General features: G+C 42.8%; 1 protein-coding gene across 3 annotated transcripts in view; it reads left to right on the forward strand.

Annotated features, from left to right (window-relative positions):
• Positions 1 to 86: 86 nt before the first annotated feature.
• The window catches only part of LOC109896026 (clathrin heavy chain 1), a 41347-nt gene continuing 24622 nt past the window's right edge, over positions 87 to 16811 (forward strand). For 2 of the 3 annotated variants that reach the window (XM_031829910.1, XM_031829911.1), the window contains exons 1-14: positions 87 to 934; positions 6746 to 6953; positions 8135 to 8137; positions 8296 to 8298; positions 11386 to 11654; positions 11826 to 11987; positions 13226 to 13339; positions 13711 to 13884; positions 14134 to 14331; positions 14636 to 14836; positions 15165 to 15317; positions 15571 to 15693; positions 16403 to 16540; positions 16617 to 16781. In XM_031829910.1, the coding sequence (XP_031685770.1) occupies positions 893 to 934; positions 6746 to 6953; positions 8135 to 8137; positions 8296 to 8298; positions 11386 to 11654; positions 11826 to 11987; positions 13226 to 13339; positions 13711 to 13884; positions 14134 to 14331; positions 14636 to 14836; positions 15165 to 15317; positions 15571 to 15693; positions 16403 to 16540; positions 16617 to 16781 (1953 nt within the window). In that variant the 5' untranslated portion in view covers positions 87 to 892. The remainder of the gene's footprint in view (positions 935 to 6745; positions 6954 to 8134; positions 8138 to 8295; positions 8299 to 11385; positions 11655 to 11825; positions 11988 to 13225; positions 13340 to 13710; positions 13885 to 14133; positions 14332 to 14635; positions 14837 to 15164; positions 15318 to 15570; positions 15694 to 16402; positions 16541 to 16616; positions 16782 to 16811) is intronic. The other variant, XM_020490215.2, reaches the window with a different exon arrangement.

Here is a 16811-nt window from a genome sequence, read left to right on the forward strand (position 1 = left end):
AATTCTGTTACATTTGGAACACCACAGCATGAATATCATTTTATTTTCCTTCAAAGTTGAAGTTGTTTAGATTTCCAAAATTCTAAGGTTTCACCCTATTTCAACCCACCGAAATAAGACAATAATCGACTTGTCTTTCCATAGCACAACTCACCAGTGAGCAGTTTAGAAATGTGGATTTGTGGCAGACAATAAAAACCTTGATGATGATAATTACAAAGGGATAGGTGAATGATGTAGGTGCTGACTAGTTGAGGTGTGGTGGTAGCGATGTACACATACATAGCCTAAACGCATACTATTACCTTGTCTCATACACTGTTTCAGTTCCTCTTTTACGCGGGTGGGGTAAAGGCACATTCCCGACGTCTAAACATTGGAGTTTTTAGAAATCGGAATGGGAGGGGGCTTGTCACGTGCCTTTATTTCGAAGTTAGAAAAAAATTAAGGGGGAAGGGGCTGCGGAGGGGTACATTGAGGACATCGATTTTTTTTGCCAATGCATTGGTATTTGTGGGGGAATCCTATTGACCGACTGTGGGGCTTATGAATAGCAAATGTGTTATTTTGTAGAATACCATAAACATTCGAGCTCCATCAATTTGTTTGTTTTCTCTCAGAGCTTTAAAGTCTAATGGTTGTGGACTATTTTACTTAGCGGAAGCGTAGAGTTTTGGTTCAGGAGTGTTGTTTGGGTGTTAGGCTACTGAATGAGTGCAGCACTGAATTCGGGTGATATCAACGTAAGCCGGCGAGACGCCTTTCATTGTACATCGTATTTTACTTTTGAGAGCTTTTGGGGCACTTTTAATACAAGACAACATTCATTCCTCCTCGTGTCCCCTTCCCCTTTCCTTTTCTCCGGACACTTGAAACACAAAAAGCCAAAAAAATGGCTCAGATACTGCCGATACGATTTCAGGAACATCTGCAGGTAAGAAGACGCTAACAGACGAAAAAACACAGGAGGCATTTTCGCGCAGTTTTTCAGACATAGGAACACCATACCGCATTTAAATGGAATCTGACAGGGCTGCTTGGAGAGTGCTCAATATAGACACACACACAGGCCTAGCTAGCTTCTGTGGGGGCAGATGATGACTTGTAAAATTTGAACAGTCAGATCGTATTGGTAGCCTATAACGTTAGTCTGCTTTCAGCGGACCCGACAATACAGCCAGTGACTGGACTAAGCAATGAACTCTTGTTGGAATTGAGTGATTTACGATAAATGTATGCAGTTAGATAAACTATGGCTCAACGGTGTTTGGATGTGGCTTGATTAGATGGCGTCATATTTTTTAATTAGTAGGCCATGTTGGAGAACACCAACTATCCATCGGTTTCTTGGGGCCAAAGAGAAAGTTTGTGACGTGCCCACCTCACTCCCCTTCAGTGGCTCGTTGCTGTGGCAACATCAAGACTGAAATTGCCTTTCACTAAAGACCTCTTTCTCTGGACACTCCCCAGCAAATTACCATTTACCATGTCTACTACCCACTCGTTCCAATGCAGCCAACAGAGCCCACCAACATTCACCAGTTCCATTTTAAAATGTGGTGCCCTTTTTATATGAGGAGTTGGCAAAACAGCACTAACAGATCTGGTAACAGGGTCGAGATCTGAACCTCTATAGCACAGGTGGCATGCATTCCTTTTACCTATATAGGGTTGCTGGTTCAAGCCCTACTCTGGTTATTCCCCCTCCATTGCTACAAATGCATATATTGAAAGGCAACACAACATTATTTGAGCAAGATTTTACCAGACAAATCGATTGATAGTGTATCCCTTTATTTTTATTCCATGTATGATTTATTTTCGGGCTTGCTCTGATTGGTAGGCTGCTGTGATCTGTCATGGCTCCAGCTGAGAGAGAAATGCCAGGAATTTGGGAACTGAGGACTTTGGCCCTGAAGTTCTTTTTTTCTTTTCTCCTGTCTTGGTATTTACAGCCTCTATGCATTAAACAGTGTAGTCTGGGTTGACATTCACTGCCCTGTACACACAGATGAGACTGGATTGGTTGTTTTAGCTTTATGTACAACTACTGCTGGACTTATCCCAATTGTATAAGGTTAGCCATAAACATAGCACCCCTAATATAGGCACGCACACTGTAAATTAACATTGCCATTGTCTCATTGTGTGTTCTTAAACATGTCAATAACACTAAGCTGTGTTTAGTCTAATACTCCTTTTTCCCAGGCTTGACTGACTGACTGACCCTACTCGTGTGTGTTCGTGGAGACTTATTTAATGTAAATGGATCAGTGATCTGTGCCCTTTAGTATTTCATTTATGATACATTGTGTTTGTTAGTCTATTAGCAGATGAATAATTTATTTTGGGGCTCAGTCTAGGACAAATTAGGTTCTGCATTATGTAGGCCAGATGTTGCTGAAAACACCCAACCTTTGCTTTAGCTCAGTAGGCTAATGGAGTCCATGAGTTTCACAGAAGTCCCAAGTTCAATACCCTGTAGTTTAGCCTCAGTCTGAGTCTGCCCTAGTGAGAGGGAGAGACCTGTGAGGTATGTAGCCAGTCATAAGCAGATTGGCCATGCCAGATTGGCTGGTCCATCTTTGGGCCAGTTTTTTTGTGTGTTTTTGCACATAAATAATTACAATTTATTTGGCAAAAAAAATTGTCTGGTGTGTTAAATGCCTGGGTTGATTTCTGGTCCCAGTCAGTCTCTGTTGCCTGTCCATCAGCTGGTTGCCTGTCAGCTCCCTGCTTTGGGATATTACTCTCTAGTACTAACAGAAGAGCAGCTCCCTGCTCAGGGCTGTTGCTGTTGTCTCCACTAATAGACAGATTAGGTAAGCAGGCCAATTTAACCCATAAAATCACATCAGGGCAGGAAGGGGAAGGGAGATCATGATCATAATGCCCAGCAGAGCACCTCTGACAGCACTGCTGTCGGCTGGAACAGCTCTATTTGCACCGGAACTAATGGCTGGTGTCCAGCCAACCAGTCAGTCTTATTACTGCTTACTACCCTCCTGCACAACACATTGATATGGACAAAGCCTAAGTAATGAAACTCTAAAAATAACACACCCACACCAGTCTCTCTCAGTTGAAACAATACACCTAACTGGAAGGAGCTGTCCTAAACTAGAGTCTATTTTTGTTAGCCTATATTATTGACTTGTTTTTTATAGCAAGAGTGGTGATACTAAATATGCCAGGTTAACATGCTATTAAACTGACAGCTCAGGAATTTTTGAAAGATGAGAATCTCTACTTTTTTTCAAATTTTTCTAAATGTATTTATATTAAATATTTATTTTGAAAGACCAAAGTATCAGCTATCACACTGTGTAAAGGAACAACCTAACTCTTTAATTTCTTCATAAAATGCAATGAACTGGATTTAAGCCCATGTCAACTCTGTCAGACACCATTTAAATTGCATTTACATTTTCACATTTGTTTTCAAGCGTTTAAAGGACTTGATTGTGTAATTCTAACATTAGATTATTCAAATATGTCATATAGATCTCAAGTTATTTTTTATTTCATAACGCTGTATAATGCTCCAGCACTCATTTTGTTTGTATTTTGGCATGTTTTTCTAGATTCAGCACGTAAAACATTTTATAAAACAAACATTATCTGTTACATTTAGACAGCAAATGCATTGTTTTAAGTGTATGTTGCAGAACAATATTGACAAATTGATCTTAAGTGGGTTAGCCATCAGTGACGGAGTTGACAACAAATACTAACAGACCTATTTTTGCCTTTAAAAATAAAAGTTCAACAATAATTTTCAAATGTAGAAAATTATTCATATTAAAATCCTCCCAAAAAATCGAACCAATCTATCAGCTCTTTCAGCACTCGGACGGAATTGACGTTAGACAAAAATCTGACGGAGTTGATGTTTTACGAAGTTGACAAACACAATCCCCTTATTCCAGTGGTAGTCAAAGTAGAAATGTAGTTTTACTTCAGTTGCTTTATGACTCTAAAACCTAATTTAAAATAAACACATTTGAACCAAAATGTATATCCTATCACGGAGATAGCATTGACAGTTTATTGTTGTGACCAAGGTGATTTCAATATTGTTTAAATCTCTCAATTATATAACTTGACAGACCATGAGTAGTCCTGTTGTACTGCATGTGAGGAAGACATGAAGAAGAGGTCATTATGGTGTAGTTCATTCCTGATTTATTTATGATTGTAGAGAAATCTGACACCGTTGACCAAATTTCTGGACACATATTTTAGGAATCACGGTTTTGAGAGAAATATTTTTTAAAGACATAGCACTATTGCAAAACACTAGATAAGCCTAATAGGGCTGTGAAGATACAGTATTGCAAATTGTTTTTCTTTGGCAAACATTAGAACATAAAGCAGACCAAACTCTTCGGTCCCTTTTAAAAACCTGCTGTATGTAAACTATTGTGTTCCGTAAATGTAACTCTAGATGACAACAAGGTTTGTTTCCAACATTAGGGCTGTTTTCCTAAAAAGGTTAAACCCACTTAATGTTTTGTTTCCTTGCCACTATACTAATGAGTATCGCAATACTGGTATCTTCCCGGCTCTACTAGATCAGAAAATGTCTCCGTTAATATTCATTATTATTATCATTTTCAGGAAATGTAAAGCCAGAGGAATGCAGAGAACAAATCTGAGCTGTGTTATTAGCAAATACAATACACTTAGGACTAGAGTACATACACATTTAGGCAGGCCTGCCGCCTCAGATGCTGCGTTTAGACAGGCAGCCAAATTCTGATCTTTTTTTCCACTAATTGGTCTTTTGACCAATCAGGTCTTTTTCAGAGCTGATATGATTGGTCAAAACGCACGCGTGTGCGTGTCAATATGTGCACAGAGATTGGGTTCTGAAGACACTGGGTTGTGGTTGCGAGTGATTTAGTTTGGAATGTTCTATGAAGGAGTGCAGCGGGGAGATGCTTCCAGTGACTCAGCCACCCCTCCCCAGGCCTTTCACAAGCACAGTATTATAGGAACTCCTCTCTCTAGACATGGTATGTCCTCCCTCCCCCATTGCCTTAGCTTACTCACCTTCCCCCCCATCTTAATCCATCTTTCTGTCATTCTGGGCTAAGTTACAAATTACATCCTATTCCCTCTAGTGCACTACATTTAGGGAATAGGGTTCCATAGGACTGCCATACTGCCTCCCCTCCTCAGCCCAGCTGGCAGCTACTCCCCTGGTCCTTCTTCCCCTAACATTACCTCCTTCTTTTCCTTCACCTCCCTCTTTCCTCCTCAGAGATCTCTGGCAGCCAGTAAAGATATCTCCTCTTTGGCCTCTCATGTTATCGGCTGATTGGTGCTCCATCCGGACTAACCCTTGATCACCTCACAGTGCTGTCATGGGGCTAGAGGAGACCTATAGACACGAGTCAGTTCAGTGGTTTCCCACCATAATGGTTAAGGTTATGATATGGGGAGGGCAAACTGATTCTAGATCTGTGTCTATGGTCAAGGACAATTTTTACCTGGAACTAGTATCAGTGAATACTAGTACTGAAAATGGTTGAAAACCTTCAGGTTTGAACTGTTTTGGTTGTAACTGACAATGTTCAGTACTCAATTATATAGGCTACGTCTTCAGATCAAGAGTAATCTCCTCATTAGGACAACAATGAGCTCAATGATGGATATAATTTACTACTGAGGATCACGTATTCCTATCTGGAGATCTATCTCTTTTTGAAGAGTATGACCTGCTGGGGGAGATCACATCTAATCTCACTCTAGGTCAGATCAATTGGCATCCTATTCTCTATAGGGCATAGGACCCTACATGCACCAGGGAATAGGGTGCCATTCGGGGGGACACTGGAGATCAGGGCACATTCTAGGCCTACCTGGGAAGCCCTCCAATCTGAGTCTTTGAAACCACTAGCAGAGGCCTGACCTGAATCAGCCAGTGTTTATGGTTACACAGCATTTGTATTTTAGTCTGCTGTTTACATTGTATTTACTTAGAAATAACATAATAGCATGGTAATTAAATAGTAATTACTGTTTGGCGTTTGAGATTCTCTCAAGCACTACTATGTAGAGTTTGGTATTTGGGAGTGTTGGGTTATTTGAATTAAATAAGTTGCGGGAAATGACTGTTACTGTATGTTATTGTATAATGCCTCAGTAAAAGCCAGATGAATAGCAGCTGTCACAGCACACAAAGCTTTCCAGAGTCATCCTAATACCCTGTTGTTGTCTGCCTGCCCTATGCCATGTTTCCCAGGCCTGCCTGTGCTGTTTATGTAACTCCACCTAACCTTCTCCTTGTAAAACAACCTTTAAGAATATCCTTCTGGAAAACTGGACCAGAACAGCAGTTATTTTAATAGAGTGAGTGTTTAGAGAATTGTTTTCCCTGACCCAAGGCAAATGTTATCAACTGGCAACTTTAGTTTTTTTTCATCCTTGTACAACTCCAGAAAATATCAGTTGTAGATTCATATCTTTACATTGTGCCACTGACTGCACTGCCCAATTCCAAATGACCCCTAGTCTGTACTGTACACCTAAGCGCTGGTGTAGTCCTTAAGGATTGGTTAGATATGAGCAATAATGCCACACATTTCAACTAGCCCAAAAGAGGTCAAATACCCACATTGCTAATTTCAAATCCATTCATCTGTACTACACGGGTCTAGGGTTATTGGTTGACTATAGCAGTTGCCTCTGAAATACTTAGATTGCATTTAACGGCTGTGTGTGTTGCGCTGTGTTTCAGCTGCAGAACCTAGGGGTGAATCCGGCCAACATCGGGTTCAGCTACCTGACCATGGAGTCTGACAAATTCATCTGCATCCGGGAGAAGGTGGGTGAGCAAAACCAGGTGGTGATCATAGACATGGCTGACCCCAATAACCCCAGCAGGCGACCCATTTCCGCTGACAGCGCCATTATGAACCCTACAAGCAAGGTCATCGCCCTGAAAGGTAGGCTACCACCACGGCCCCACATCCTTGTGGGTGAATCCCAAATGGCACCCTATTCCCTATGTAGCAAACTACGTTTGACTAGGGCCCATGGCACACTGTGTAGGGATTAGGGTGCTATTTGGGATGCTCCCTAACACCCCTGCTCCCTGACCCCTGCCCTCACTGCTCCTTATTCCACTGGTGTAATACAACCAACAAAAACGCTCTGTTGCAATGCACTTACTACGTAGTTACTTGTTAATCCAATGCTGTTACTAGAGTAATTAAATCATTATCATTATCATTATCATTGGGGCGGCAGGGTAGCCTAGTGGTTAGAGCATTGGACTACCAGCCGAAAGGATGCAAGAGCTGAGCTGACAAGGTACAAATCTGTCGTTCTGCCCCTGAACAGGCAGTTAACCCACTGTTCCTAGGCCATCTTTGAAAATAAGAATTTGTTTTTAACTGACTTGCCTAGTTAAATAAAGGTAAAAAAATAAATAATTTTTACTACATGGGTATATGAGAAACCTCTTTCAACATCACGTTTGTTCTGAAAAGGTTATCTAAAAGGAATAGTGTGTTATTTAGCATTATAAACTGGGTGGTTTGAGCCCTGAATATCAGACCGTGTGACAAAATGTTTATTTTTACTGCTCTATTTACGCTGATAACCAGTTTATAATAGCAATAAGTTACCTCTTGGTTTTGTGGTATATGGCCAATATACCACGGCTAAGGTCTGTGTCCAGGTACTCTGCGATGCGCCTTGCCTAAGAACATCCCTTAGCTGTGGTATATTGGCCATATACCACACCCCCAGGTGTCTTAATGCTTACGTATTGCACACAGGATTGCTGTTTATGTAACTCCAACTTTAACATAGCTGTCAAATGCAGTGTTGGGTGTATCTGTGTTATAATGCACTATTTCCTCCCGTGCTGTAAAAACAAAGTCAGTGCACTCAGACACATTGCCTAAATGTACTAAATTGGTCATGTAAATTGATTTTCCGCCACTGCTTCTACCCCTTTGTCAAAACACAGGCGCATTTAGTCTTCTGTCGGTATCGGTTTGCCTTACTTCTAATGCATCTCTTCAGGCTTTGCACATCTCTTTTTACCTCTCTCATTACCCCCTCGTTTTTCTTTGACTGACTCTTACCTTTCTTTCCCTTGCTTTCTGTCATCTATCAGAGGGTGAGTGTTCCTCTCTCTCTCGTCTCACTCTTTTTCTTTCATACCTTTTTTTCTCTCCCTTTTTCTATCTCAGATGTCTGCTTTGCTCTCAAACTATTTTTCTCAGACTGATTCTTGGCTTTCTTTCCCTTGCTTGCTTTCTTGTCACCTTCTCTCAGACGGTGAGTTCCTACCTGTCACTCTCTGTCTGTGTTGTTATCGCTGTCTTTGTCTGTGGTCTCTGGTCTGTCTCTTCTGTCTGTGGTCATCATGTCTCTCATAAAAGCTTCCCTTCCTTCTTAATCAAATTTATTGAAAATTAAAAACACAAATGATCTAATTTACAAAAGTATTCACACCCCTGAGTCAATACATGTTAGAATCACCTTTGGCAGCGATTACAGCTGTGAGTCTTTCTGGGTAAGTCTCTAAGAGCTTTGCACATCTGTACTGTACAATATTTGCACATTATTCTTAAAGTAATTCTTCAAGCTCTGTCAAGTTGGCTGTTGATCATTGCTAGACAGCCATTTTCAAGTATTGCCATAGATTTTCAAGTAGAAGTAAGTCAAAACCGTTACTAGCCACTCAGGAACATTCAATGTTGTCTTGGTAAGCAACTCCAGTGCATATTTGTCCTTGTGTTTTAGGTTATTGTCCTGCTGAAAGGTGAATTTGTCTCCCAGTGTCTGTTGAAAGCAGATTGAACCATGTTTTTCTCTAGGATTTTGCCCTGTGCTTATTTTTATTCGATTTGTTTTTATCCCCCCAAAATTCTCTAGTCCTTGCCATTGACAAGCATACCCATAACATGATACAGCAATTACTATGCTTGAGAATATGAAGAGTGCTACTCTGTGATGTTGGATTTGCCTCAAACATAACACTTTGTATTCAGGACATAAAGTTAATTTCTTTGCCACATTTTTTGCAGTTTTAGTTTAGGGCCTTATTGCAAACAGGATGCAAATTCATAAATTTAATTCATTTTCATTTTCATAAACTTTTCACTTTAATTTTGTATTGTGGAGTAACTAGAATGTTGTTGATTCATCCTCAGTTTTCTCCCATCACAGCCATTGATTTGAACTGTTTTAAAGTCAGGATTTGCATCATGGTGAAATCCCTGAGCGGTTTTCTTTCCTCTCCGGCAACTGAGTTCGGTAGGAGGCCTGTATCTTTGTAGTGACTGGGTGTATTGATACACAATCCAAAGTGTAGGCTAATTAATAACTTCACCATGCTCAAAGCGATATTCAATGTGTGCTTTTTTTTACCCATCTACCAAAAGGTGCCCATTTTTGCGAGGCATTAGAAAACCTCCTTGGTCTTTGTGTTTGTAATTCACTGGTACAGAGATGGGGTAGTCATTCAAAAATCATGTTAACACTGTTATTGCACAAAGTGAGTCCATGCAACTTATTATGTGACTTGTTAAGCACATTTTTACTCCTGAACTAATTTAGGCTTGCCTTAACAAAGGGGTTAAATATTTATGGACTCTAAACATTTCAGCGTTTCACTTTTTAAATTAATTTGTAAACATTTATAAAAACATAATTCCAACTTTGACATTATGGGTATTGTGTGTAGGCCAGTGACACACAATCTCAATTTAATCAATTTGAAATTTGTGCTGTAACGACAAAATGTTGAAAAGATCAAGGGGTGTAAATACTTTGAAGGCACTGTATTCTGATTCCTTCTGAAAAGTAACCAAATCGATGATCGTTTGGATGAGCATTTGAATCCACACTTTGTAACTGTCTCCTGACTGTGACATCTCAAGTGTGGAACTTTTCAGTTTGTCAGTCCCCCCACAAACACAGACACCCACACATGCTTTTATGAGAACCGTACATGCTAGCATGACCTGTTGTATGCTGGTTGACTGTGTGTGTGGTATACCTCATCAGATATCATACACACTAGGAGGTGTGTGTGTGTGTGAGGTATTCCTCTCCATCTCTAGATCTCTCTCTGCAGCGTACCAGGTATGTCGTACCTCTTCACCTACGTGTGGTGGTCTCTGAAACCCACATCTATTCCTCACTCACTGTCTAAACCTGAAACTATAGGACATGCTGTCAGTACTGGTCTAGTTTCATCTTTAAATGATGTCCTTCGGGCTTAGTTCCATTTACAATGGTTGTCATATGGGAGGTTAGTAAAGGATGGAGTTTTATTTCCTCACTAATTTCTCTTAGCATGCCAGAGACTAGAACAGTACCTTAGTAGCCAACACTGATTATGGCAGCTCTCTCTCACTATCCTTTGAATAGCCTGCTAGTTCAAGTGTTTCCCCTATATTGATTTAGCAGTGTCGTCCCGCCGCTGCTAAAACGTTGCCGCCACTCCCAAATATTTTTCTCTCTCTCCAATTTCGATCTTGTCTCATCGCTGCAACTCCCTAACAAGCTCGGGAGGCGAATGTCAAGTCATGCATCCTCCAAATCATGACCCGCCAAACCGCGCTTCTTAACACCCGCTTAACCCGGAAGCCAGCCGCACCAATGTGTCGGAGGAAACAACGTTCACCTGATGACCAAGGTCAGCCTGCAGGCGCCCGGCCCCCCACAAGGAGTCGCTAGAGCGTGATGAGCCAAACCCTCCCCTAACCCGTACGACGCTGGTCCAATTGTGCACCGCCCAATGGGACTCACGATCACGGCCAGTTGATACAGCCCGGGAACAAACCAGGGACTGTAGTGATGCCTCTAGTACTGCGATACAGTGCATTAGACCGCTGCACCACGTTCTGTGTCTCTGTGACACACTTTTTTGTGATGTATGTTTGTATGTCTATTTATTTACCTTTTTATTTCACCATCCATGTAATTAAGAGATTCAGAACATGTTCTCCTTTACAGAAACAACCTGGGGAAGAGATCCACAGTTGTTCTGGAGGATCTGTCTGCTAGATACTATATATTAGGTCATTGAGTGTATTATCTACCTATCGGCCTCGCTCTTTATCCCCACTCCGGTCACGCTCTTTCACTAGACAGGGAAATAGCACACTTTTGACCCATCATGGAAATCCAGTTTGCTGGGAACTTAAAGGGATTGTTCAAACAAAGTACAAATCTCATGGAGACCTAGAAGGAAGTCCATTGTCCTGGATAGTCAGCTAGCTACCCAAAGATGCAGTTCACTAGCTACAGTTTAGCATTAGCTTCATTCACTGTCTCACTGTATCTCCCATAGATATAGAACAATATTATGAATTGTTATATTGGTCTCTCCTCTTGCCCTCCCTTTGTCCTCAGCTGCTAAGTGCCTGCAGATCTTCAACATTGAGATGAAGAGTAAGATGAAGGCTCACACCATGACAGAGGAAGTCATGTTCTGGAAGTGGATCTCTGTCAACACCGTCGCCTTGGTGACTGAAGCGGCCGTCTACCATTGGGGCATGGAGGGGGACTCTCAGCCAATCAAAGTGTTTGATCGGCACGCCAGTCTGGCCGGTTGCCAGATCATAAACTACAGAACAGACGAACAGCAGAAGTGGCTTCTGCTTATCGGGATCTCGGCACAGGTATGCACACACCCACGCACGTCTTATACACACCCATAGTTCACAGCACACACATCAGACATACGGTGTACGTTAGGGAGGGTTTGTGTTCTAAAAGCACCGTACTTTGGTCCTTTTCTAGCATGTTCAGACAGTGATGACATCCCCTCTTCTCTCTCCTCTATCCTGCAGCAAAACCGTGTGGTGGGGGCCATGCAGCTGTACTCTGTGGACAGGAAGGTGTCCCAGCCCATCGAGGGACATGCTGCAGCCTTCGGAGAGTTTAAGGTGGAGGGCAACACCAAACCCTCCACTCTCTTCTGCTTTGCTGTGCGCAGCCAGGCTGGTGGCAAGGTGAGAAGAGGACACTGGGGGATATACAGGCATGGTGAACCTAGTTCTGTTCAAACCAGGACTCTCCATATATGCATGTGAAATATGAATGCCAATCACTGTTAAGACTTGTGCGGACTTGTTGTTTTGTGGTTACTGTATGTTACTATGTGGTCATAATGCAAAATGCATACGTTTGTGTGTGGTCAGTGTGTTACTGTGGTTAGTATGCAGTAAGTATGTTCACATGTATGGTCAGTGTGTTACTGTGGTCAGTGTGGTTAGTATGCAGTAAGTATGTTGACATGTATGGTCAGTGTTACTGTGGACAGTGTGTTACTGTGGTCAGTGTGGTTAGTATGCAGTAAGTATGTTGACATGTGTGGTCAGTGTTACTGTGGTCATGTGTGGTTAGTATGCAATAAGTATATTGACATGTATGGTCTGTGTTACTGTGGTCAGTATGTTGATGTGTGTTACTGTGGTCAGTGTGTTACTGTGGTTAGTATGTTACTGTGGTCATGTGTGGTTATTATGTTACTGTGGTTAGTATGTGGTCAATATGTTACTGTGGTTATGGGTGGTTAGTATGCGGTCAGTATGTTACTGTGGTTAGTATGTTACTGTGGTCATGTGTGGTTATGTTACTGTGGTTAGTATGTGGTCAATATGTTACTGTGGTTAGTATGCGGTCAGTATGTTACTGTGGTTAGTATGCGGTCAGTATGTTACTGTGGTTAGTATGCGGTCAGTATGTTACTGTGGTTAGTATGCGGTCAATTACTTACTGTGGTTAGTATGCGGTCAATATGTTACTGTGGTTAGTATGCGGTCAATATGTTACTGTGGTTAGTATGCGGTCAATATGTTACTGTGGTTAGTATGCGGTCAATATGTTACTGTGGGTAGTATGCGGTCAATATGTTACTGTGGGTAGTATGCGGTCAATATGTTACTGTGGGTAGTATGCGGTCAATATGTTACTGTAGGTAGTATGCGGTCAATATGTTACTGTGGTTAGTATGCGGTCAATATGTTACTGTGGGTAGTATGCGGTCAATATGTTACTGTGGGTAGTATGCGGTCAATATGTTACTGTGGGTAGTATGCGGTCAATATGTTACTGTGGGTAGTATGCGGTCAATATGTTACTGTGGGTAGTATGCGGTCAATATGTTACTGTGGGTAGTATGCGGTCAATATGTTACTGTGGATAGAATGCGGTCAGTATGTTGATGTGTGGTCGTGTTGTGTTCCAGCTGCATATCATAGAGGTGGGTCACCCGGCTACAGGGAACCAGCCATTTACCAAGAAGGCGGTTGATGTGTTCTTCCCTCCTGAGGCGCAGACAGACTTCCCCGTCGCCATGCAGGTAAGGACCCCTAAAGACCCAGCAGGGAAGGCTTAGGGTGGCTCTCACAATGCCTGAATGAAATGAATGAGTTGTGCAGTATATCAGAAGGGTCAGACTAACTCTGTTGGCTGGGAGGTTTTCTTTCTGTGTATTTAACCAATACAACTGAAGCTGTTTGTGCTCGGGTTGTGTTTTCCCTTATTCACTAATCAGCAACCTGCACACACACACCTCTCGGTTCAGGCTTCTTTAACTATTAAAAACCTTAACTGCCGTTCAACAATGTTGATTGGAATTTTTCTTGGTGTTGTACACTGCTAAGAGAACCCATAGTTGTCTTTGGCCCATACACAGGGTGTAATAGCTGTACCCCATGATTCTGAACTCAGATTGGCACCAAGCATGGCGTGATCTACCTGATCACTAAGTATGGCTACATCCACCTGTATGATCTGGAGTCGGGAGTGTGTATCTATATGAACCGCATCAGCGCTGAGACCATCTTCGTCACTGCCCCCCACGAATCCACCTCCGGCATCATCGGGGTTAACAAGAAGGGACAGGTAAGAACTCCTTTAAATCCCATCAGATTTACTGTCTGTATACTACAGGAACACTAGAGTTATTTCGTTTTTTTGTGGATACATGTGAAAGCATATACACATAACAAGCTATTCAGAGTTAATCATCCATTGATTGATTGATTTGATTTGGGCTGTGTACCAAATTGCAGCCTATTCCTTATGTTGTGCTGTACTTTGAATAGGGCTTTGTTCAGTAGCAGACAATTCATTTGATGCATCCCCCCTCAGGTGTTGTCAGTGTGTGTGGAGGAGGAGAACATAGTGAACTATGCCACCAACGTGCTGCAGAACCCAGACCTGGGCCTGAGGATGGCCATGCGTTCTAACCTGGCCGGGGCAGATGAGTTGTTTGCCAGGAAGTTCAACACGCTGTTCGCCCAGGGTTCCTACTCCGAGGCTGCCAAGGTGGCTGCCTCCACACCAAAGGTAGGTCAGACCCCAGGGGCAGGGGAGAGGAGGTGATCTGTTCGGTCTGGAGGAGGGTTACAGTAACTTTCCTGAAATTCCAGTTGGAGGATTCCCAGAATAAGGAGGGAATAAGCAGGATATCCAGAAAACCCCAACCAGAATTTTTGGAAGACCTGGGAATTTGGGGAAAGTTACTGGAATTTTGCAAACCTAAGAGGAGACAATTGTCTTTGAATATATCCTCCTTAGCTTTGTTATACACTTCGTTACAACAACACTATATTGTCCTCTTCCTCTCCTATACTCCCCCTCCCTCCTCCAGGGTATCCTGCGTACAGCGGAGACCATCCGTAAGTTCCAGAGTGTGCCAAGCCAGCCGGGCCAGGCCTCTCCCCTGCTTCAGTACTTTGGCATCCTGCTGGACGAAGGCCAGCTCAACAAGTTTGAGTCTCTGGAGCTGTGCAGGCCCGTGCTACAGCAGGGACGCAAGCAGCTGCTGGAGAAGTGGCTGAAAGAGGACAAGGTAGGACTGACTGGAGATTCAGCGGTGGACTAGACAGTTTTGCCACATTGACATGGTAGTCATTTAGCAGATGCTCTTATCCAGAGAGACTTACTGTTGGTGCATTCATCTTAAGATAGCTATGTGGGACAACCACATATCTGTCATAGTAAGTACACTTTTTGTCAATAAAGTAGCTATCAGCAAAGTCTGAGCTAGTACAATGCTCACACACACTATGTAAACAGGAGTCCTTTAACAGGGTCCATTGAGACTTTCAACCTGTTCCCTTTGTATATTTACTCTGAAAATGCAGTATAGCTACAGTTGATGTACTGTGTGTGTGTAGCTGGAGTGTTGTGAGGAGCTTGGTGACCTGGTTAAGGCAGTAGATCCTACTCTGGCCCTCAGCGTCTACCTCAGGGCCAACGTACCCAGCAAGGTGATCCAGTGCTTTGCTGAGACCGGACAGTTCCAGAAGATAGTGCTTTACGCCAAGAAGGTACAATTCACTTCCAGAGTGGATGGACATCTCTTTGGATGTGTTGCAAATTGCACCCTATTCCCAGTATAGTGCCCTGGTCAAAAGTAGCGCACTATGAAGGGAATATGGTGTCATTTGGGATGCACAACTCTCATAGTATCTCATAGCATTTTCCTCTATGAATTCAGATTTGGCATGGGATCCTGCTTGTCTCATCAGATGACGGTGTTGTGATGTGGCCTCCCTCTCCCGCTCTCTCTCCCTGGTGTAGGTGGGCTACTCTCCAGACTGGGTGTTTCTGTTGAGGAATGTGATGCGGGTCAGTCCAGAACAGGGTCTACAGTTCTCTCAGATGCTGGTTGCAGATGAGGAGCCCCTGGCCAACATCAACCAGGTAACAGACACTCACACACACACACACACACTGCCCAGTGTGGGAGCCTCCCGGTTTGTTATTCCATGTGGGAGAGCAATGCCAGGAATTCTCTGACTGAGTGAGCCTTCCTCCTTTTAATGGCATATCAACTTTCCCTTCCTCCTGTCTGAACTGGCTCTGGGTACAAGTTGCCCACAACCACAGATTTAGGTTGCCTATTCCCAACATGGTGCACTACTTTCAACCAAAGCCCTATGGGCCCTGGTCAACTTTAGTTCTCTATATAACAATAATAATAATAATAAGATTCCTTTTTGGCCACACGCCTATAATCATGAGTTTAGAGGTAATGTCATGCTACCTGATGATTCCCACATTCTGAATGGAATTCTTTCAATTGAATATTATACTGTCTTCCTGTTGGTTCCTTATAAGCTGCTCCTTTGAGAGCAAATCCCCCTCTAACCCTTAGCTCTTAGGTACTAAAGTATAGCAGATTGGAGAGGTTCAAAATGTATACCGTAGCATATCAGAAAGTGGTGCAATTACCATATTACTTATCATACCTAAATGATTGTTTTGGGATCTACACGGTGTCTATGGCACTAGAGGTTGTATTAGGGTTGAGAGCAATCTGATCCAGTAGTGTACTCTCTATGACACTTGATTACCTCTTTCTCTCCTGTGATTGGTGGCTGATGTCCCCTCTCTCTCCTGATTGGTGTAGATAGTGGATGTGTTCATGGAGGGCAGTCTGATCCAGCAGTGCACCTCATTCCTATTGGACGCTCTGAAGAACAACCAGCCAGCCGAGGGACACCTACAGACACGCCTACTGGAAATGAACCTCCTCCATGCTCCCCAGGTAAACACACACACCTTTCATTATGTCAGTTGTGTTTCTATTGGTCCGTTGTGTTATAACTTGTGCGTGTATCCAGGTGGCCGATGCAATCCTGGGAAACCAGATGTTTAGTCACTATGACCGAGCCCACATCGCCCAGCTGTGTGAGAAAGCTGGGCTGCTGCAGAGGGCTCTAGAGCACTACACTGACCTGTTCGACATCAAAAGGACTCTCGTACACACACACCTGCTCAACCCTGAGGTATGTACCTGTAGGTGTGTTTAAATGTAT

The sequence above is a fragment of the Oncorhynchus kisutch genome, linkage group LG8 (genome assembly GCF_002021735.2).
Source record: "Oncorhynchus kisutch isolate 150728-3 linkage group LG8, Okis_V2, whole genome shotgun sequence".
Classification (NCBI taxonomy): domain Eukaryota; kingdom Metazoa; phylum Chordata; class Actinopteri; order Salmoniformes; family Salmonidae; genus Oncorhynchus; species Oncorhynchus kisutch.